Genomic DNA, 24247 nt, shown 5'->3' on the forward strand with positions numbered 1-24247 from the left:
GAGTAATAAAAAAATATCCTTCACGATGAGGACATATAATAATAATAAGAAATTTTAATATAAATATAAAGCACATCTTATAATATTTATATAATTATAAATAATTTTAATTAATTCTAACACATTTAACATTAACCAGCAATGGGTCCATAAATTCCTATTTGTCACCACTTGGGTTTGCAATCATTAATTTTCATTTGCAAAGCCAATTGAAAATCATAAAGGGTTCTTATGTTTTTCGAGCAATATCTAATGAATTGAACAAATAGTAGTTTTAAAAAAAAACCATTTCTGCACATAAAAACTTTCTTAAATTACAAAATTAACACTTATATTGAATTTTTTGGTGCCATTGAAATTGTGGATTCAGGCGTGTTGTGATCAGATCATTATAATTTTATAAAAAAAATATGGATTTAGATATTTAAGTGAGAAATAAAAAAAATAGAGATATGAGATTATTAGTTTTATAAAAAGTCAAAATTTAGTAGATTATCATAAGCATTTTCTGACAACCATTTTCATTTATATGGTTTAATGAACAAGCGGCAGACATAAAGACAACAAAGTCATAATTACCAACATTAATGAAGACATTAAATCAGAATTTGGCATGCTTTGTTTGTCCTGGAAATTAAAAAAAAAAAGTCAGTAATGGATTCATTTTAAATGATCATGAATGTTGCTTGTTAAAATGCTTGCATTAAAACACATAGCATTCCATAAAAAATATACATATAGTAGCAAACTAAAATGTAGCGAAAACAAAACAATAGATAATTACCGCAAAGGCTGAAGTCACCATCTCCGCACCAATGATGTCAGCAACTGCAACAAGGAAACATGAAAAATTACAATTTTATTAATGAAGGGTTAAAATACAACAAAGAATAGAGAAAAAAAGTAGAATAGCGAGCAGCTCACTGCACTCTAAAATAAGTAATTCAGAAACTCTTACGAAATAAAAACTATGAAGCATTCTAAGGGATTATGAAACGCTACCATGAAATCTGATAATGAAAGCTTTAAAAGGCTTGTAGAATTAGCTTTCAGAAGATGAGGTCTATTACCAACTTACCTCAAAAAGCTCAAATGGGTTGCCACGCCTATAAACATCATTTTTATTGCTTTGTACAGAAAGGAGTTTGCATACTAAGGCTCGCCATCCTAAAAGCAAGATCCCTGTGCTTCCCATTGCTATCAGAATAAAACTTGTTTGAGGAAAATGACTAGATGTTGCTGCCCTAATGACAATGCCCAACTGCCAAAACATGAAGATGGTTAATGATCAATCAATCAGTTATTTTACAATGACAAGCTAGTCCATAAAGTACTCAAAGATTGAGAGCAATATAACGGAAAACTATTTGACACATACGGGGAAATCCCCATATGTATTTGAAGAATACATAGATAATCTTTAGTTGCTAACCTCTCTCAGCAAAAGCCGACCCAAATAATTACGATAAAAGCAATGATAGCGATAGTGATCCAAAAGATAATAAATTCATAAGTTTGCTTGTTTTGGTAAGCGAGGTAAAATGGTGAGGGAGCGTAGGAATAAGGTAAAACGCTCTATAGTGAAATCAATGCTGTGAAGTACTTTGTCTATGTACACCATCCTCAACATTGTCAAGTATCTGCAAAGCATGGCATGTACGCTGATGGCAGGGTCTGGCACAATGTGTGAGATAGGTTGTACACTATCTTGTATCAATAAATAAATTAGAATTTAACCACCAATTATGTTGTTTCACAATGATGATGCCTGTTACATTCATCTTTATTGCTTATAATTTGTTTTGGGGGACAACTTTGAGAGATGACTCAAATTAAATTAAAATGAGCGATTACAAGTCATACAAAAGAAAGAAATAGGAAAAACCCATAAGAAAACAGACCAAGGATAGATCCGCGGTCAGTAAAAAGGACCCGAGATGGAATAAATGAAGGCTATAAACAACACAATGCCTCAGAACTGGGAAGAAGGATATGTCAAACTCTACGGAATTTGGAGCAGTTCGCTAAACCTGAAATATCACCCAATAGCAGCAACTTCTTAAATTTAAGAACATTTATACTACTAATATTTGTTAATGAAATACTTTAGCTGAGAATATCTTGATCGAAATTTGTTAAGGATGGAGCTTCGTGCAATCAAATTCATTTTGAGGCAACTAAAATACCATTTTTCTTAATTTCTGACAATTTTGTTTCCTACGAGGTAATTCAATAAAACACCATGAACTGGGACAGGCAGGCATCAAATCTGCCATCATAAATCCCAACACATTGCACAGGATGCTTATTCTTCAAATGATAAGTTTCACCGGTTCATTTTTGCAACGGACAATGGATATTGGGACTCAAACCAGATTTGAAATTTGGAAGACCACAGAGATCCTTGTATTATCTACAAAAACTGGAAAAGGAAAATATTTGTAGAAATAATTTAGGTAACATAAATGTTATCACAGAAGTAGCCTTGATCGGTCTAACACCTGGTCAAGGAAAGTCAGACAACCCTGTCGTTTACAAAAGATAAGAGATGATGTGATTGAGAACCACAGAACAAAATGTTTATGCCCAATATTTGTGTCTAACATTAACAGGCATGCTGCAGTGTAAAGCAGTCATAAATCCTTAAGAAGAGAGTCACTAATACCATATCAAAAGGTAGATTGTACTCTTGATTCACTAAAATGTTATTCGTAATACTTTGTACAAGAGCGCTTGCTGAAAACTGAAACAACGTCCAACCATTACGAGAAATGGTTGCACTAAGGTGAGCAGTAGAGCGATATGGAAGCAGCCTGAAAGTTTGGTTTCCAAATAACTCAAATAACGGCTTCTCCTAAATCCATAAACCCAAAAAGAGTGACAAATAAGTGTCATTGACATTTTTGAAAGATAAGAAAGGTCTCATGGACCCAGCAAGTCTGCATAAACATTTAAATAACGGAGAAGAGTGGGAGGGGGCTTCCAAATAGAAGTATACTTGGCTTTCCACCATGAGCTATAAATGCCAATATTACGAATGAACTTCCACAACCCTTGAATTTGGAAGCTTGACTAAGAGAATGGATGGTGGGAAGACCAAGACCATCTTTAGATTTAGGGCAGCATGCTGAAACCCAAGAAATGAGTTGTCATTATAAAGAAGTCTAGACAACAGATGTTAATAGTTTTAATGATTCCTAAGTATGAAGATAGCTGGAATATAATAAGTTATAAAATTTCAAATTGCCCATTAGCCAAAAAAAGACACCAAAACTTCCAATCAACGAAAAGAGGAAAAATTTAATCATTAGTCAGCTGAAAATGTGGGAGATGAAGTACATTGGCAGAGATGGGAATGCCCAAACACATGAATTTGAGAAGAAAAGGTAAATCCCAACCTCCTCCTAATAGAGCGAGCATCTAAGACATTCCTAGAAAAGGAAATCAAACTTCTATGGATTCACATAGAGGCAAGAAGATCATTTGAAATTATCCATAAAAATTTTAAGGCAATTTATATTGTTTCTTGCAGTAATACCAAAGACCAAGAGATCATCAGCATAAAGGAGATAAGACAATCATTGTTGCTTGGCAACAATTCCGATTAGTACAAAATAGTAATTTTATAGTCAAGAAAGTTAGAAATATAATCCATATAAATGCAAAACAGATAAGGAGAGTAGCCTTGCTTTAACCCTTGCTTTAACTCAATAGACAAAGGTAAAAAAACCTTCCAAAACATCATTTACGATGATGACTGAATAATAGACATCAAGAATATAGATTTTTATCCATGAGATGAGGGGAGAAGCTTTTTGTTGGAGTATTAATGAAATATTTTTTTCTTGACCGCATCAAAACTCTTTTTAATATCCAATATAGCACAAAAATCTCAGTAGAACTTCCAATATTGAATAGATTAAGAAGATCATTCGTTAAAATGATATTATCATAAGATTGCTACTGTGGATGAAGTCATATTGGGCTCAATCAATGATAGAAGACAACAAAGATTTGAGCATGTTATCAATAATTTTAAATGTGATTTTGAAAAAGGACCGACAAAGGGAAATAGAAATGGAATCTATAATATTGTTGACATGAGAGGACTTGGAAATAAAAGAGATAATCATAGCTTTCAACAATTTAGAAAGGTTTTTAAATATGAAAAAAAAAAAGTTAAACAAACAAACAAACATCCCCAATGACATTTTCTTGTAGATCTCAAGTATTTCCTATCAATCTTCAAAAAACTGCGAGAATTCTCCACAAAAATCCACACAAAACCACGAAAATAGTAGACAATTTGTACTATTTGATGAAATAGAAACAAAAAATAGCAAGATACAGTTGATCCTCAATTCGAGAGGAGGATCGATCTCTCCCAAACTCTCTAAACGCCGTTAGAGCCCAAAGGAAACCTAAACCTAAGAGATCTCAAATTTCAACCAAACTTAAGATGCCCTTACCCTAAGAAAACAAACTATTTAATGCAGACAACTCAAAAGGAAATTCCTAAACAATCCCTACATTCAAAATTCCCTCATAATTCCCCCAAAAATCCTTCCTAAATCGCTCGCCCAAATTGGCGGCTTGGTCGTACGTACAGGAAGAGGCGGAACTCTTCCGCCTGAGCCGGTCTCGTGTGGACCGGCTAGAATGGACCGGTCTAACACAATTAATCACAAATGACCACTCTTATAACCACTTTTACGGAAAGCGGGCATATTATTCAAATCTTCCATCAACAAAGGAAATAGTTGCAAAATTTTTGTAAAGGTGTTATTTCATAGAATGCATCCTTCATAAATGCAGAACAAAAATTACATTTATTGATCCTAATGTTCTATAACTTCCCTAAAAATCATGGTAGATATCAAAAGTTCAGCATCTGATTAGTTTTCTAACATTTAATGTAGGCACAATAAAAATTTTCAGTCATAATTCAGCCTTCATACATGCATAACATAAATCTTAATATTCTACAACTACTCAAATAATGATAGTTCATACCAACTAATATAGTTTATTAGAAAATATAAGATATTTAAATAATATTTCAATCATATCTTGATGATATTTTGACATCGAGCAATGATATATAAACTTGAACTAGAACAAACAATGGTGAAAACAGTGGGTGAATAAGGGTGGCCCTTGACCCTAAGTTGGATAAGTCCTCATGTAACTATATATAGTATAGAAGTTTCACCCAAAATCTTCTTGTAATCACACAAGTTGTGAAAGTTTTAGTCTGCTTAAGTTAAGGACATACAATTTCACCGTCATTCACTAGATATCCTAAACCTGAACTAAAACACATGATATTTGACACAAAACATTAAACCAAGCATGCGGTAGTATCTTGGATCTATTTTACAGAATAATGAAAATATAAATGAGGATATAGCTTCTAAAGTTAATGCTAGAAGCTTAATATAGAGAAGTTCCTAAGGAGCATTGTGATAAAAAGATATTATGGGGATTTAAAGGTAAATTTTACAAAACCATAATTAGGTTGATGTTGTTGTATGGATCTAAGTATTAAACAATAGAAAAAACATTGATATATAAGTTGAGTGACAGAAACAATAATTTTAAGATAAATGTATGTTAAGGCTCAGAATGACAAATCAAAGAGTAATTATATTAAAGGAATAGTTGAAGTGACATCTATTGATGATGAGATAATTAAAAATAAACTTATGTTTTGGAGATACAATAAATGATAGAAAATGCATCTATTAAATAAATTTATTAAATTAATATTAAAGGATTAGGAAGAAAGAGTAGGCATAAGATTACATAGATATAACAGTTCAAAATGAACTGAGAAGAACAAGTTTAACACCTCGAGCAATACTCAATAAGAACAAAAGGAAAATGAGGATTCATAAATTCCAACGAGAATAGTTGGGACAAGTTTGATGATGACGACGACGACTATATCAAGGGCAAGGCATCGACAAGCAACACAGACATTTAAATAACTGAACTAAACAGGACCTCAGAAAATAAATTGAACAAATTAACAGAATCTCCCTTTGAATAAGCAGATCACAAGTTATGCATGATAATAAGAGGTAACAACCGGAATGCCAACAAGCCAAGACCTCGCAGCAGCAGCTAGGGCTGTACCATACCCATTCATCCCTTTTCCATCATCACCATAACCTCCAAGGAAGTAAGCGCTCAGCACCCATCCTACCAAACGTCATCACACGTCTCAAAAACCCAGGCTTATCTTAAAACACATCCAAAAGGAAAAAAAACATGCAAACCAGCTATGAATGGATCGGCAGTTTTGAGGGTTTCAACATCAACAATAGGCAACCCATGGCTATATCTACCGATAGCCGAAAACGCGAGCAAGCATAGAACGTCACCGCCCGCCAGAAGAGCCAAAATCCTGAAATTCACTCAAGAAATTTACCAAAAATTCACATAGAAAATGAAAAGAATGCGAGAAATGACGGTCTTACGCCCACGAGAGCAACGACGAAGGCGCCGAGGGCTTTTCGAACTGGATGACGCCTTCCAAAGGGACGCCTTCGTCTCCGACAAAAACTGCGTTGTCGCCTTGGTCGGGGAACGGTGGCAACCGGCTGGAGGGAGTGGGCTCGCCGTCGGCAGCGAGAGTGGGATGTAGGGGTTTTATAGGGTTCTGAGAGTTGAGTCCGAGGCGAGATCGGGAAGAGAGAGGACGGATGAGTTTGAAAGAACGGTGGAAAGAAGTCGCGCTTGCGCCAAATCCGCCGGCGGGGAATCGCCTGGCGGACAGACCGCCATTGGGAGCTTGGCTTATGAGAAGTATGGAGTCCATGAGTTAATGGATTTCAACAGCTAACGAACAACGAGCGTACAATTAAAGTTTCTCAACAGGGCGACATTTTTACGTGAGTATTAAATTTTTACATACATACATATCATTTTTATTATTTAATACTATTTTCACATCTCATATTTAAAATTTTAATATTACATATCTATAACTTATAAAATAAATATGAGTGCATGTAATAAAATATTAAAATTTATAGAATGATATGCATTATAAGAATGAAATATATGAGTGATATATTTGATTTGAAAATTTTATATGAGTGATAGGAATGTAATATTGACATTATTAAACATGTGTTAGAATTTATATGTATCATAATATTTGAAATTAAAAAAATGTATCCATTCAAATCAAAATAGCTTTGGAACAAGTATACATAAAATTTGATTCAAGCTCAATCAGCCTAATTCAAGCCAATTTGGTCCGTGACTACAACCTATGAACTTGTCCATGGCATGCAAGTAGTACAACCTATCAAGTTGACATTGATGTATTGCGAGGACAATGACTATTAGAAGACAAAGAATAAATATTTGTCTTCTAATAATGACTTCCTCAAGAAGTTAGCGGCTTCTTCATCAACTACAACAAGTTGGTTTCTTCTAGCAAGTCAGCGACTTCATGAAGTTGGTGGTTTGCTCCAAGCAAGTTGGTGCAATTCAACACGCTTGTTTAGTTAATTGGCGAATCCTAACGATCTAAATCTTGTCATCATAGTATACATGGACTCATTTCATGTATAATATTGAGCTACACCTTTTAGGCCATATACTCTACATATTAGGATATTTATTTAATTATTGTATTGCCTTTCCTATAGAACCTAAAACCCAATAAATATAAAGTTAGAGCCATTTAAGTGTTTTACAGGAAAGGAGAAATATTTCCCGTGTAGTGCACACTAGCAATAAAATTCTAGATTACTCCAATTTGTTTCATTTTCTCTCTCCTCAATTTTCATCACACTTTTATTTGTTAAAAACTCGCAGTTTTAAAAGTAAGGTTTTGATATCGCCTACAAACAAATTTAGATTCAACATTCTAAAAGATGTGCGAGCGTGCATACATATCAAAGATCAACAATTAGATGATTCGAGTAGCCAATCATAGAACTTAATTTTCAAATGAGATCGAAGATGTACATTAAGGGAACCCACCCCATGTAGTTCTCAATGAACTTGCACAATAAAATTTAGCTTAGAGAACTAGATAATTGAAAGATAAATGATATAGCAAGAAAACTTCTTTGAAAAAGTAGCTGTAACAGAAAATGGATTTAACAGGCAACATAAGGCAGTGGGATTTCAGCATTTCAATGCACTAGTAATGTTTAAAACCACAGAATCGGCTTCATACAAGTTGAAGACATGAGCATAGAAATATCAATAATACAAATTTATGTGCATTTGCTTATAAAAGTTGAATTATTGGACTTCTTACTATCTATACATGTTGTAAAAATTTATTGTCATGCAACTGGAACTTTGCAGCAAATATTGAGGACTTCTTCCAAAGGTGCATGGTCACCTGTTCCTTCATCTTTCCTAGCATACAACAATTCTTTTCCTTTGAATACAAGCATCCCACCCTAAGAAAGCAGCAAAGAAACTAAAACAATGTCATTATGATCCCTTCAGAAACGACGGTGCAAGGCATTAAAAAGTTGAACAAACTAGATTGAACAAGACCTGCTGCAGAACACTGCTCTTATCGTCCGGTGTCGCTGAAATAGTGTAGTTAGCTGCAGCTTTTCGAATTGAACTGAATCTTGAGAAAACTTTGGTCTGCTTTTTTAATAAGAAAAGCAAAATATGCCTTCATCACATTGCAAATAGCTTTCCAAATGTCAAATTCTATTGATTTTGAATTTAAATTCAAATACATATAATACCTAACACATGAAAATTTGACACAATTATGATTTTGAAAACTAGAACTATTTTATCAGAATGATGCTAATACTTACTGAGAGTTTTGTCAGAGAATAACGGCTAAATAAGCTGGCTTATGGTAAATTTCAAGTTAATACATAGATATTTGAAAACTAGGAAGTATACTATTTATAATTACTTAATGTTCAGCTATGCTATTTAATTTTTGACTGCATATGATATCAGATAAATGTAAATTTAAATTTGTATGCAAGTAATCAGACATTCATGGCAATGGGAAGTGATACTCACACTGGCTGGATTAAAGAAGGTACGGCCTAAACCATGATACAGGCCCAAAACATCGTAAGCCTGCAGAATTAAGTGCATCATGAATTAAAGAAGGCAGAGGAAGAATGCAAGATAACAATATCATTACCTTCCGATCTGGGTCTGCATAAAGATAATCCAACGGAAATGGTAGCTGCCACATTGAGAAACAAAATTATATCAGGTGCTAGACGATCATAAGAGTTTTTTTAAGGGTTCATGATTTCAGATCACATGCTAAGAGCCTAAGATAAAGCTTATGGGTTAAAGAAAGCAAATTTAAATTAAGGTATATTTAGGAAAAATTTTTCACAGCTTTATTTTATAATCTGCTGCAAATTTCTGTGTCTGTATATTTGTTGTTAATTTTCAAAATATTTTGTGAAGAAAGCGAGCTTATCACAATCATATCAGCTAGCATGCTAGTTGTAAGAAAATTATTGTATATTTTTTTTAGAGAGAGACTATTATCAAAAGCTTTGATTTTCTCACAGCAATTCCACAACTAGCTCTATAGACAGTTGTAGTCATCCTAAATGGACCCTAAGAAACACTAGGTTGAGAATATGACTAACTCATTTGGCAAAATAATTTCAATTTAGCTTAATCATATGCTAATGATGGATTCTACTCTCTCGAGAAGCGAATGAAAATTGCATATGTCGAACTTTAACAACTGATTTAATTGAAAACAAGAACACATGTGATGAGGACATCAACAGACGCTACCGACAAGTTTATCGACGAAAGAATCGTAGATTTACGGCTACGATTCAGCGCCTTTACTTTTGATGCATTTCTTCATGTTATGTTTATTTAGTTTTGTTGCTTTCCGAATTTACCCCTTTGAGTAATTGTCTTGTTATTGTAGCCCAGAGGGCAATTGCGTACTTTTCCTTTTCATGTTTGAGACCTATATATAGTGGTCTAATGTGTTGTAAGAATTTTGATGAATGATTAATGAAAAATTTTATTTGCTTCTTCTTCTTCTTGTGTGAGCACTAAAGAAGGGAGAGAGAGCTCGAGGTGAGCAAGCTCAATACCCACTGGTCATCGGAAGAGTTCGCGACTCGTGATTCCATTTATTTCAATTTGCTTTTCTTCTCCCCCCCCCTCCCCCGCCTGCCGGCTTCCCCTAGTCCCTTCGCCGTCAACCATTTTCCCCACTCAAGTCTCCCTTAAAATACTACCCCTCAAGCTCCACCGCCAGCCAAGCCCCACTTATCCTCCCAACCGAATTCCCAAGCCTCCCACCAGGAAAAGGAATCGCAGATCTACGGCTACGATTCAACGCCTTTACTTTTGATGCATTTCTTCATGTTATGTTTATTTAGTTTTGTTGTTTTCCGAATTTACCCCTTTGAGTAATTGTCTTGTTATTGTAGCCCAGAGGGCAATTGCGTACTTTTCCTTTTCATGTTTGAGACCTATATATAGTGGTCTAATGTGTTGTAAGAATTTTGATGAATGATTAATGAAAATTTTTATTTGTTTATTCTTCTTCTTCTTTTGTGAGCACTAGAGAAGGGAGAGAGAGCGCGAGGTGAGCAAGCTCAATACCCACCAGTCATCGGAAGAGTCCGCGGCTCGTGGTTCCATTTATTTCAATTTGCTTTTCTTCTTCCCCCCCTCGCCGGCTTCCCCTAGTCCCTTTGCTGTCAACCATTTTCCCCACCCAACTCCCTCACAATACTACCCCTCAAGCTCCACCGCCGGCTGAGCCCCACTTATCCCCCCAACCAAATTCCCAAGCCTCCCACCACCATGCCCCACCTGATGAGGACATCGGAGATCAATGGCTACGATCTTGAGTTATTTATTTATTTATATGTTTTATGTACTAGTTTATTTTATATTATTGTTTTTCCCGTTATACCCTTGCGGGTGGTCATGTAGTGTTGTAGCCCGAAGGGCATTTTCGTCTTTGTTATTTTTCTTTTCATGAGGCCTATTTATAGGCTAGCTTTCTTGTATTGAAGGATGATGAATATTAATGAAAAATTTCAACTTTGGTTTTGGATCTCTTTGTGAGTTCTAGAGTTCTCTTGGTGAGTTCTCAAGTGAGGAAGCCTAGGAGAGGCTCAATCGAAGTACCCAACAGCCCTCTTTGTGAGAGCTCTTGATTCCTATCTTCTTCTTCTCCTTCTTTCCTCTCCCCTTGGCCGCCGAATTTTCCCCACCAATCCCCACTGGGCCAACCAACCCTCTTCCACCTCCCCCACCTGCCGAACCCCTCACCCGACGACAAAGCCCCTCCTCCTCCTTTGGCCGCCGGCCATCTCCTTGCCTCAAACCATGATGATGATGTCAATCATCATAATGGCTCCTTGATTGAGATCCCGCATTAAATGCATGAGTTATTGAATTTTGAAATTCAAATTTCGAATTCAAAACTTTCCATATTTGCAAACTTCCAATTAAGGAAGTTTTTCAAATTCAAAATTCGAATGGAATCTAATTGAATGACTCATTATTTTCCCCCCATAAGTTTCAAACTCATTTGGAAAGAAATTACTCTCCCTAATCACTCCTCTCCATCTCATAATGCCACCGACCCTATGAGGGTGAAATTCCCTTTAATGATCCATTAATGCATTCATGGCTCTTGAATCCAAATTTCAAATTTAATCCCCTCCAAATCCCTCATGGATTTTGAATTTTAAAATTCAAATCCACCCTCTAATTATTTTCCTAAAATATCTTTCTATTAATATGGAAACTTCTTGATTTGAATTCAAACTTATTTGAATTTCAAATCAATCCCATATTAATAAATCTTATTTTGGAAATCCATTCAATCTCTAAAATCTGAATTTAATTCAGATTTAAGCTTATCATTAAATTGATTGCATGGGGACCACTATTGTTTTGGAATGACAAAATTCAAATTTCTCTTCCAAGTAATGCAAACGTGATTCCCCTAAATTCTCTACACGTGACCTTCAACCTTCCCCTCATCTTCTACCTGTTGTCCACTTCGTATTCCAGCAAGTTCCCTTGCTAAGCGGCACCCAGGAAAGCTGCAGGTTGCTGTCCAAGGTGTCCAGCAGCACTAGGAGCAGGCCGAATCCTGGCAGACCCGTATTGGGTGCTGTCCAGGGCCTTCCACGAGTCCAGGTTGCTGTCCCAGCTGCTGTGAATGCTGTCCAGAGGGCTCCGCACCTTTCCCTTGTTGTCCCATCAATTGGGGAGACTTCCGAAGGCTGTTCAAGGTAGTTATGAAGTTCATATTGCTGTCCAGGACTGAGAAAAGGAACCCGACTGCTGTCCTAAGGCAGAAACAATCATCATCGACACCGAAGTGTTGTGTCTTCTGCTTCTTGTGGGTAAACTCTTCCCCCGGCTCTTTTATCTTCAAAGTTGCTTCTCAATTGTGGTCTTAGTAGATTCATGACGATCACGTTAATGTTTTCCGCTAAAGCCTAGTAATTAGAAGAGTTGAGTGAGGGAACCCTCGTAGTGACTAGTCTTATTGTTAGCATTGGAATTTATTGTTGAAACCATCTATGTATGCCTTGTTAGATTGAATTGGTTATTCTACTATCTTAACTCCTATGCAAGTAATTTAGCCTAAGCTTGTCTTACCGCTCTTAGTGTTTTCTTTTGTCGTTCAAAACCAACATAAAGTTTATCATTATTGGTTCTAACTATTAAGCGTGCAACTTTCTTAAGTAATTCATCTTCGCATGATATGGTTTCACATCATCTTGGTATCAGAGCATGGCTAGCATGCTTTACTTGTGCTAGATGCATCCTAGGGTCTAGTTTCTCATTGTTAATTTTAGATTTGGATTAAAGTTATTCCTCTTTCTCCCTACCTAATTCTTCCTCATCCAAACCTTCCCCTCCTCTCCACCCTTGGCCGCCCTCTCCACTTGCATCATCCCCTAGGAAAAAAAAACCTAAACCCTCATGTTATTTGAAGATACGAGAACGAAACAAGTTCTTTCCTCCTTCCTACCAATGGTGTATGGCCGACCACGAATTTGTCTTCGACGAGCAAGGAAGGACGGATATTCTTGGATCCCCGTTCTTTGACGTCTTCTTTGGCAACGACGAGACTATTGAAGGATACATCGACCGCATCTTATACCAACTAACATTGTCGATTGAAGAGCACCTTCCACCGGGTCGTTGGATAATCGTCAGTCACCCACCACCTCCGGCTACCGCTCCATCAACGAAGGTCCTCAACGTCGTCTTCCTAGTGGTAGTATCATTCTTCGTATGGTTCATCTTTCTCCGCTAAAGCCTATGAGTGATTGAGTGAGAAGGTACTCAAGGTGAATCTCTCGTTGTTAAGTGATTGATTATGTTATGTGTACTTAGTATTTACTATTGTCTTGAATTTTGATTGGATTGTTCGGTTGATATCAAACGTGCTTCTTTGGCCTAAGCAAGTTGATTACTTTAGATTCCTAATTCTTTTTTATTTGCAAGCAATAATTTACACTAGCAAGTTTTAATCGACTATTTCTTTTAATTTCGCAAGTAACTCATAGGAGTATCACATCATCTTGGCCATCAATTATGACTCAATATTGAAAAATATACAAAATATTCCCTATTTGATCAAATAGATGTTGGTGACTTTGGTTAATTTTCGAATTTGTATTTGGGCATCTCTCTTCTAATGTTTGCAAGCCAAGCTTTGGATGCTTTTATGGCATATGCTCTCGGCGTCGGGTTTCCCATGAGATTAAAGAAGAGAGACATACCAACTTAACTAGGGTTTCCTGGAGTACAAATCTCTCAATTTGACTTCTCTCTGAAGATGTTGGCCATAGGATTACAATACTAGTGAGCGGCATCAGCAAGAGTTATCACAAACTGCATCATGGTGAGAGATAATCTATTTATTTGTTAGATTATTCTTAAGCTTCTTCTTTATTATAGAATGGTGTATAGAGATTCGGTAAAGGTGATGAGTGTTTCTTCCTTTGTATTTTTCCTCTTCTGACTTCTTTAATTCTAGATCAAATCATCTCTTCCCTACAATGAATATAGGTTTATTTAAGGTTGAACTACATAAATATTGATTTCAATTTATGTTTTTATTTCACTTTTGTTATTGTTAGTGACATCATTCTTAAACATGGTGATATATTAGCATCTTGTCTTTTGGCACCATCAATGGCCACAAAGTTCAAGATCGAGAATTATGTGGTTTTGTATTTTGGAGAAACAAGATTCTTATGGAAATCCAGTTATGGTTGCTAGAGTTCTTCGAGAAAATAATGAAATGCTTGTGTTTGAGCTGGAAGACAAAGATTTGTGGTAAGTTCCCTTTAGTAATATGAATCAATCATTTTATGACAAATGTGCTTTCAAAGTCTCTTGCTAGTCGTAAAAAATTGCACATTGTTAAGTCCTTCATGATTTTCGGAGCTTAAGATGCTGGTTTAGATAGAAATCCTAAAGGAGATGAAAAAAAGAGAATTACTAATTGTAACTCAATATTGAAAAATAACCAGAATATTTCTTTTTTTTTTTTAAATAAAAATATTCCTTATTTGGTTAGATGGAGATCATACGACTATAATTGGTATTTGTACCTATATGCTGAGATCTAGCTCTCTTCTAAGGTTTGTAAGTTAAGCTTTGAAGGCTTCCACGACATACTTTCTCAACCTAGGTTTCATGTGATATTAAAGAAGCAAGGCATGCCCACTTTGCTTGGGGTTTTTGGAGTACAAATCTCTCAATTTCAATCTCTCTGGAGACATTGGTTGTAGAATTACAACATAGGAGAGCGGCATTAACAAGAGTTCCAACTAGATTCATCTTGGGGGTCAATATCATTGTGAGAGGTAATCATCTTATTAGTGAAGTAACTTGAGATTTTTCTTTATTTATAATGGGTGCACTTCGGATGTGGGAAGGACAGTGAGCATTCCTTTGATTGTGTACACCTTTGTATTCTTTGATGAAAGACGGATTTTCTCCCTGTTGGCTCCGAAAATTTGCGCCCTGGCCTCTCAGCGGACCTCTTTTCTTTTCTTTCATTTTGGGTCGTCGTGGAGAGTTTTAACACTTAAATTTAGAGGCAAATTTTTAGAAGGCATATTGGGTTTATAGATAATTCACTGCCTAGAGATTTTCACCCTCTTGCTTGGACTTTATGATATGAGTTCAGGTTTCCTATATGTGCAATCCCCTATAGTTAATTACCCCTTCCGATAACGAGAGAGGACTTTTGATTAAGGCTAGTCGTCAAACAGATACGTAGAGATACGTAGTATCTAATGTATAGTAGCAACGTGATTTGGTATTTGAAAACTTAATATATAAAATTAAAAATTCACCACCTCGTACTTAAAGCAAATGGTGAGGGGAATGATGATGAGCTCAATCAAGATCCCATAGTTCCGTCGTCCCGAGCCATCATGGCCCTTGGTCTACTCAGTCAGAGGAGGTAGTCGACCCAATCCGACTAGAGGATCCTTGTCGGCAATCATGGGTTGCTTCGTCTAAGAGTACCTCATAGACTTGGGGTGAAAATTTATGTAAGGGGACAAATCTGAATCCACCTTAGCTAACAGAGGACTTTGTTCCCTATAGATCATATCCTATTGATTCATTACTCAATGATTTTGAGTCATTGGGGAACATACGGGCGCTATCCATGACCGTAATATAATTGTGTCATTTGGCGGAAAACCACCTGGTCAGAGGGTTCATGTCATAATCGTTTACCTGCGGTATCATTTAGAGGCGAAACCACTAGTGTGGTGCCAATTGGCGGCGAAACCATGTCATGTCTTTACTAGCAAGAGACATATTGAGAATGAATCCTAGTGACATTCTCGACTAGATGCTAGTTCTTTGTGAGCTGAAGTAGTTTTCAGATTTTTCTACCTCGGTAAATTGTTATAGAGGGTGGATGGGTTTTGCTTTAAGTATTTAATAATTTATTTCACTTTTAAATATTTTGACATTATGATATTTTTAGAAATTTGAATTTTTATGAGAATTCAGGAGGCATTTTCAAATATTTAGGATCCCCTCCGGTTGAGTTTTTCTGTCAACACGACCATCATCGATGTATTTATGAGAAATTTTCATTTAGTTGGTTGAACCTTGTAGACTCTGCCAATTTGTCGACAGATGATGGGTTCGCTGTTAGCATTATGCTTTTATGAGTGCATGGTTTAAAATTGTGCAATAAGAGGTGCACCTCAAGGCGCCCCTCAACACAATTTTGTTCTTTTAAGCCTCAAAGCCTACGCAATGAGAGCTTGGATTGAGGCATACGCCTCAAGTTCACTGAGGCGCGCCTCCTCGCCTCATGCTTTAGAGGCGTCCGCCTCTTTAAAAAAAAAACCCTAACCTAACATATATCTATAGAGGCGTCCGCCTCTTAAATATTAATGCATAAAATTTTAATATGAGAGGTGTACTACATGTAATATGAATAGAAGTTATGCACAAATAATATTTTGATCTTCTATGATACAAATTTTTTTTGGATACGATTAAAATCTACTTTGTAGGTCTTGACGGCTATGTCTTAAACTCTTAGGTTGTGTTTTTTGTAGTGGCTTGATGTTTTGAATTTTGATCTTCTATTTTATATTCTTCTCATAAATGATGGTTAGAAGTAGGGATAAATCTGCATCAGGTCATAGAAAGAATCCAGTATGGAAACATAACACTCAGGTGGATGTGGGATTCAACAAAATGCAAATTAAGTAGTTATTCAATAAAATCCCTAAGTTAACAATGAGATTAGAACATAGAAAATCAAGAACTCAAATCCTACGTTTACTAAGCGAAGGCAGAGAGCTTGGCACGAATCCTTGTGCTTGAATCACCACCTACAAGATCAAAGGATTTAGAAGATAAATGAATAGGGGAAGAAGCTCACCCTTATCGAGGACCGGAAATAATTTGCCACTGAACGTTGGCAAGCTGTTATTTGATTGCTTCGGATAGTGTGTAGATGATGCGATCCAAATATTCTTCGACGGAGTTGTCGACTTCGAGTTGACATCGAAGAATGTTGACCAGAGAATGTTGACGTTTTCTTGCTCGTTGGAAACGAATCTGGAGTCAAGATTGGGATCATCCATTCATCGGTTTCGAAGGGTTGAAGTGTTGAAGACAATCATCGCTGCTTCCCTTGAAGACTCCTCTTGAGAGAAAGATGTTTCTCTCACGGATTGAGGGGGAGAATAGGGAGGGAAGTGGCCGGCCTAATGAATGAGGTTTAGGAGTTAGTAAGTTCAGATTTTTGGGTGGAGTTGGAGTTGAATTTAAGAGAGGATTTTGGAGGGAAAGGCCGGAATTAATTTCCAAATCAAAGTCCCTTGAGTTTGAAAGAAATTTAAAGGAGGTATGAAGGCATGGAGGGGGCGGGTGGAGTAGAGGAGGCTTGGGATTTAATTCCAAAAAAAAAATGTGTGATTTTGGAAAGAAGTAAAGGAGGTAGGGCCTTGGGAATTTCGGCCAAGAGAGAAGGGGATGGCTTGAATTATTTCCAAGAGTGTAGCTTGACTTTTGGAAATAATTCCAAAGAAAACCATGAGGGGGGCAGCGGCATAGGGGAAAGAAATTGGAGAAAATTAGCAAGGTTTATTGCTTTCATGGTTGGGATTCTCTAATTAGGATATATGATTTAATTCCAATCCAAATCAAATTAACTTTGAATTTGATTTTGGAAACTTTTCTAAAATAGAATCCTTTTTTAGGAATCGTTTCAAATTTGATTTTGGAATGATTGAAATTATCACATTCCAAAAAGAGAACATATGGAAAAGGAAAGTAATAATGAGATTTGCAAATTTGGGAGCAAGGGGCCGGGCGGCTTGGTGGATGGGCCGTGGGTGGGGTGAGGGGAGAAGGTGTCGGGTGCTAGCCGACGGGCAAGGGTGGGGCTATTAGAGGCCGGTGGTGGGGTTTTGTGGAGGTGGCCAGCGGCTTGAGGTGGGGTGGACCGTGGGTTGGAGGAATAAGGATGGAGGGAGGTTAGAAAGAACAGAACAGATAAAACTAGCCACGAATCCGGACTCTTCCAAGATTGGTGGGTAATCCGATTCCCTCTCCAAGGGATTTCTCTCCCAACTCTCTCAAGCTCTCGCAAGAACTCACAATGTAGAAAATTTTATCATATTCATTACACACAAATATTTATGATGATGAAAGCAATGCAACTTAGAAAATTTTAAATCCAATTTGTGTGACAAAGAAAAGCAATTTGGAGTAATGAACAATGGCATGCAACCTATGGTTCTCCCAATTGACTATAGACAAGTCAAGAACGGCTGAGGTAATGTCCAGGCCAACCAAGTGAAGATTATGACACACAAATTATTAAGTTGGTAAGTGAAACATATCAGTGTTGCAATAGAAATGATACCAAAATTATAAGAATATGGGTTTAATCACATCGTGATCTTTTTATATTCCGAGTAAAGTCTCCAGCATACTGCCAGCAATAACGAAATCATTGTAACTGCCAAAAATCAAGCCGCCATGGCTCAACTAGCTTGGACAAAATTGCCATACCCACCCATGTTTCATTCTATCATTTTGCCTCATAAAGCCCAACCAATAAAAGTGATGTAATAGCCCTGGTACATGGAGGAAAGCAACATCATATGCTTAAGAGATCCTCCACGAGTGGTCCTTGTGTCCAACAAGAATAGGCCATCATAATTCGGATGAGTTGGGGAGATGAGCATCAAGCATGGCGTGGCCATATTTTCTATTAAATGGGGGAGAAACCATACTTTAAACTAATCTTCGCCATGAGGAAATGGCAACAATCTACTCAAATAAGGATGCCAACAGAGTACTCAAGATGAAAGATCATCAGAGACCCTGAACAATCAATAACAAAAATGCCAAAATAATAACAATTATAATACATTTCAACTAGCCCTTGCAAGTGTACAAGCAAACCTCCAAAAAATGAACTCTCCATGCTGAGATAAACTCATACAAGCATGCCTAAAAGGGTTTTATGCATGTAACTATAGAATAAAGCCATGCCTTAAAAAAAAATAAAAAAAAATAAAAAAAGAATAAAGCCATGCCTTCAAACATATATTAAAAAAGTGGAAGAAAATATACCCGTTGGGCAAGAATACGAGCGTTGTCAGGGCTACCGACACCAATAGCAATCAATTTGACTCCAGCAGCATCAAACCTTGGTATCAATTCCTTTAGTTCAGAAGCAAGTTCCCAACTTGAAAATAAAGCACATAAAAAAAATTGTCAATTCCTGAAATAAGTACTAAAGCAGTAAAGCTCAAACTGAACCATATGAAAATCAAAATAAGAATGGGTTGTGTGGCATTTGAAGATCCAACCTAACAACTTACCAACAAATACATCCGAAATGTCTCAGAAGTGCAACCACAGCTATTCCCTGAAAATATGTGCAAGTTCAAAAACATAAGCATAAAAGTCATAGTCATCATCATCATAACCATTATCCCTAATATTTGGGTCGGCTTTGTAATCCTCCTATTGCATTTATTCTAAGGAACTCTATATATGACGTTGACTCATATTTACACTAGATTCTTTTAAAAATTTTAGCCAAGGTTACTTTAGGTCTATACCAACATGAGCATCAAAGTGATATCACCAAGCATCAAAATGATGACTGTTGTTGCTAATGACTTATAAAGCCGAGTACAAAAAGAAGGAATATTAAAAGCCAAGTAGAAAAAAATGACAAGTTTAGTTTCACTGAAAGGCAAAAATTTATAAAAGTTGTTACAAGATTTCCTTGCAATATTAGTAGCAAAATAGAAAATTTAAAAACAAAAGTTTATCTTTGTTCCCCCTCTTCATCCTTATCGATCAGTATTTCCTTTATAGAAGGTGTATAATCAATGTAGACACTAGAATAGAGTACAGAAAATATAGAGGAGAAGAGATAGAGGTAGAGTAAACTCTTCAATCAATGTATTTTGTTAACTTGATTCACATAGAGTGGATCATTCTTATACTAAGAGAAGCTTGAGTTTAAAATACTGTGATAGAGGCTGGTATTGATGGATGAATGTGGTTCATGGCTTGTTATAAGTGAAAAGGGGAAATGAATTCGTACAAGTAGTGACTCTGATGTGATATGCTCGAGTGGTTGCAGGGGGTATCAGAATGATATAACATGGTCAACACCCCTCAAATGGACCTAAATGAGGCCAACAACTTATATCTAAGTGAGGCAAAAGTGATATCAAGATATTTGGTAAATATATCAGCTAGTTGTTCTTGTGAAGCAATGTGATGCACCGTGATGTTATTTGATATTATGTTGTATTGAATGAAGTGATAATTTTTTTCAATATGCTTGGTTCACGCATAGAAGGTGAGATTATTGGCCAGAAGCAAAAGCATGAAAATTGTCACAATATAGAGGAGTCAGAGAAGTTGTAATACCAAATTCTTGTAGGAGCCGAAGAAGTCATATAAGATGTGAAGTTTCAGTGGCTAGTGCCCTATATTCTAATTTAGTGGAGGATTGGGCCACTATGGCTTATTTCTTAACACATGTTAAAAGAAAATTTTGTAGTGTTTTAATATCTTAAATATTAGTATTTTTTTTTGTTATTGTATATGAATGTCTCACGAAAAAGTAGAAATTCACAAGTGTTCAACCAGTGCCACAGCGCTTCAACTATTAGTGCTGCAGTGTCCATAACACTCAAGGGCTAGATCAGGACATCGCGGTGCCTACAGTGCTGGAGCCTTAAAAAAAATGTCAATTAATTCAGCGCCCCAGCGGAGTTAAGATCAACGCTGCAACACTTCACAATGCTGCAACGCTTGAAATCAAAATCTCAACGCCGAAATATACATTGCCGCAACACCGGATTACACATTCAAGTGCTGGAGTGCTCAACTTTTGCAGCGCCTCGGCGGAGCAGTTGCCGAAAAGAGGAGCCGCATTGACTTAGCCAAAAGGTGCATCGGTTTAGCCAATAGACGTTATAGGTCAGTCCAAAGCTGCAGTGGAGCCTACTTAGCAGCATAGAGAAACTAGTTCATTTTATAACTTCGTGACGTCACCATGTCAAGCATTGCGGCGCCTGAGTCCATTTTTGTACCAGTATAAATAATTTTTTAGCTCGTTTTAGTAGAGAATTCTATCATTTCGATGGGGTCTTTCATTTTCAGTGAGTCTTGAGGGCTTAAGTGTAATGGCCCCTTAGAATCAAATCTAAAGGAGGCCATGGGAGAAAAAAAATACTTCATTTGGAGATCATATCTATCTATTTGTAAGCAATCAGACATTTGGAGGAGAAATTAATATATTGTACTATCTGGGTGACATCTGACTTCACTTTTACTTTTATATTTTCCCTTATATGCAAGAAATGAATTATGGTTTGTTTTCTTTAATTTTAATGGCTTGCTGATTTTCTAATTTTTGGCTAATGATGTGAATCTTTTGCAAGTGCTAATGTAGACTATTGTTATTTGAATGTATAATTGACGTGTTCAATATTTTCAATTCATAATTTAATGCATACAATAGTCATGTGTGTAGTTAAAAATCATTGTGATATATTGTCTCAATGGAGGAATATTGGAACAATTAGGGGTGTTGAAATGGAACTCTTGCATTCCTAGACATAGGATTTTTAGTGTTCTAGGTTCTATGGAGATACAATCATTATGGGAAGGCCAAAAACCAAGTTTTTAAGATTTTATGCTTATTACGTGACTTTACACATTTTCAGGAAAGAGTGAGGACCCTCCAATGTGAGATTCCATACAACATGTTTAGTTTTCTTTTTTGGCACCTGTAGTTCATTTTGTAGTCATAATCTATTTATAGTGATGTAAGTAGACTTTTGTATCATGACTATTGTATATATAACATTTTTTGGTTTGTAATAATTGTACATATTGATGAATATAAATGCAATCACATTTACTTCCACTATGTAAATGAAATGTGAAGTCTTTGGATTAAAGAAAAGCAAATAAGATAGATCTAATTCTTCTAGTATAGATTTTGGGGCGTGACAAGTGCTTCTTTTGAAAGTTTTGAAAAAGAATAAATGAAATTTGAGAGAAGCTCTAGGAATTTTGTGGCATTGAAGGAGGAACAGTTGAAAAAGGCCTTCACCTGTGTACCATGAGAGGAGATTGGAGTATTTAAAAAATATTGTGATGAGGACATCGTCCGCATTTTCGACGCCGGAGATCGATGGTTACGAGCATGAGTTGTATTTTCATTATTTTATGTAGTAGTTTATTTTTATTTTATGTTTTTCCGTTTTTGCTCTTATGGGTATTTGGTCGCTATTGTAGCCCAAGGGGCATTTTAGTCTTTTGTTTTTTATTTGTCATTGTGAGGCCTATTTATATGGTCCTTCTCTTGTAATAGTTTTTAGTTTTTTGGAAAAAATGAATTTTTACTACTTGTTCTCTTTGTGAGTTCCCCCCCTCCAAGATCTCTTAGTGAGTTCGCCGGAGATCTCTTAGTGAGTTCGCCGGAGGAGACTAGATCTCTTTGTGAGAGGAACAGTTGAAAAAGGCCTTCACCTGTGTACCATGAGAGGAGATTGGAGTATTTAAAAAATATTGAGTAGACCCTTAGAAGAAGAAACAACACTCACTGTTTGAATTGGAGCAATTGTGTTAACACATGAAATAACAGAAGAAGCATATTCACTCCCCATTATTAGACTCAAAGTAGAAACAAGTCAATATTGGACTAGAACGGATTAATTTGACTGGACCGAACACAAGTGATTGAACTGAAGTAGCCTAATTAAATCAAAACTGCGTGAGCACTCAAGTCATTATAGACGATCTCCATAAAATGGGTAAGGATAAACCGCAACAACTTGCAGTACTCACATGAATACTCACCTAAAATGCTAATTGATCATCAAATTGACAAACAAAACTAGAAAAATTATCTCTTGGGCAGCTTGGATGTGGCTCTAAAAAGTACTCTTGCTAATTAAAATTCCACAAGAAGACAATCCTTTATTGTTCTCTGATGTAATCTTTTGCATAATTCATCTTGTATCATTGGCTTCGATCTTCACCTATAAATAGAGAGCAGGAGGTTTGCTAGGCGTTCTTTGGGCGGGGGCAGAATCTAAGAAGTCTGCAGATTATCATTTTCTCAACGATCCTTCAACAGTTCAACATTAAAGTGAAACTTTCTCCCTCGATTTAGGGCGTCGCATTAGGTTTAGAGTGACTTTAGACCAAATTCATCCAAAGTTTATCTCGGCTCATTTGTTTTCCTCTCTCCCCAAGTCATTGGTTAAACTCGTAGTTTGCAGTGGGATTCAACTATTTTCATCGGAACAATTTACCTTATTGGAAATAAAATTCTTTTAAAAAATTGTAGAATTCCCATCTAATTTTTCCGACGAACAAACTTCTGGAACTGAATAAATTTACTCCATCATCAAAAGAACAACATGGTGAAACTTCAGAAAAATTCCTGGATAAGTATTTCGCAACGTTGCCATCTTATATGGTTTAAAGCACGTATAATTCCATTTGTAGTTCCAAAACATTAACCGAAAAACATTGCAAGGAAATAAATTTTTATTACCTCCTTCTGATCCCATAAATCCTTAAGGAACGCCGGCTTCCCGGTAGAGGAGGTAAGAACCTGGACATTCCCAAGAGCATCCACGGCGGTTTCGTCGAATCCGGCGGTGGAAAGGTTCGACGAAGAGGAAGAAGAAGAAGAAGAAAAAGCACTAGCGATGAAAGAGAAAGAAGTACCCATCGCCACGTCGGTCCTTTTGGCCGCCAACAGAAAGCACGTCGATGAAGAAACGGGAAGGGAGAGAGAGAAGAAAGGGAGTGGTTGAGGAGAAGCAATGAGACTGCGGGGCGGAGCCAAGACGGAGTTCCAAGGAGCGAGCGCCATATTTCTGCATGTCCTTGCTTGGAGAAATTAATTATTAAGTACGGTCACCGAACCTTGGAAAATGGTGAGGCGGAGTATCCTGATCTGATGTCTCCTAGCACTGTCCGAGTAGGCAAATTATTGCATTGGGTCATCCGATATGGAGATATATCTGAATATTAATAAAATATTATTTTAAATTAAACACGTCAAAAGCGTAGGTAAGTGTAGGTAAAGCATATAAAGCGCAGGTAAAGCGCAAGTAAAGCGCAGTCAAAAGCGCATTCAAAAGTGTAGGTAAAGCGGAGTCAAAGTGCACCTAAAGCGTACCTAAAGTGCATCTAAAGCGCACTCAAA

The 24247-nt window shown here is 36.5% G+C and overlaps 2 protein-coding genes across 2 annotated transcripts; both read right to left on the reverse strand.

Annotated features, from left to right (window-relative positions):
- Nucleotides 1-492: 492 nt before the first annotated feature.
- Nucleotides 493-6863, reverse strand: LOC110114243. Its single transcript, XM_020847058.2, has 6 exons — nt 6483-6863; nt 6282-6409; nt 6092-6204; nt 1079-1261; nt 785-828; nt 493-627 (listed from the first exon to the last, which is right to left on the reverse strand). The coding sequence occupies exons 1-5, from the start codon at nt 6821-6823 to the stop codon at nt 799-801; spliced, it is 795 nt and encodes a 264-aa protein (XP_020702717.1). The 5' UTR covers nt 6824-6863; the 3' UTR covers nt 493-627; nt 785-798.
- Nucleotides 6864-8119: 1256 nt separating this feature from the next.
- Nucleotides 8120-23970, reverse strand: LOC110114215 (thioredoxin-like protein AAED1, chloroplastic). The gene is made up of 7 exons (XM_020847012.2): nt 23588-23970; nt 19371-19417; nt 19120-19234; nt 9155-9199; nt 9028-9087; nt 8533-8628; nt 8120-8432 (listed from the first exon to the last, which is right to left on the reverse strand). The coding sequence occupies exons 1-7, from the start codon at nt 23909-23911 to the stop codon at nt 8313-8315; spliced, it is 807 nt and encodes a 268-aa protein (XP_020702671.2). The 5' UTR covers nt 23912-23970; the 3' UTR covers nt 8120-8312.
- Between the last annotated feature and the right edge of the window lie 277 nt (nt 23971-24247).

This window comes from Dendrobium catenatum, unplaced genomic scaffold (genome assembly GCF_001605985.2).
Source record: "Dendrobium catenatum unplaced genomic scaffold, ASM160598v2 fragScaff_scaffold_490, whole genome shotgun sequence".
NCBI classification, from domain to species: Eukaryota; Viridiplantae; Streptophyta; class Magnoliopsida; order Asparagales; family Orchidaceae; genus Dendrobium; species Dendrobium catenatum.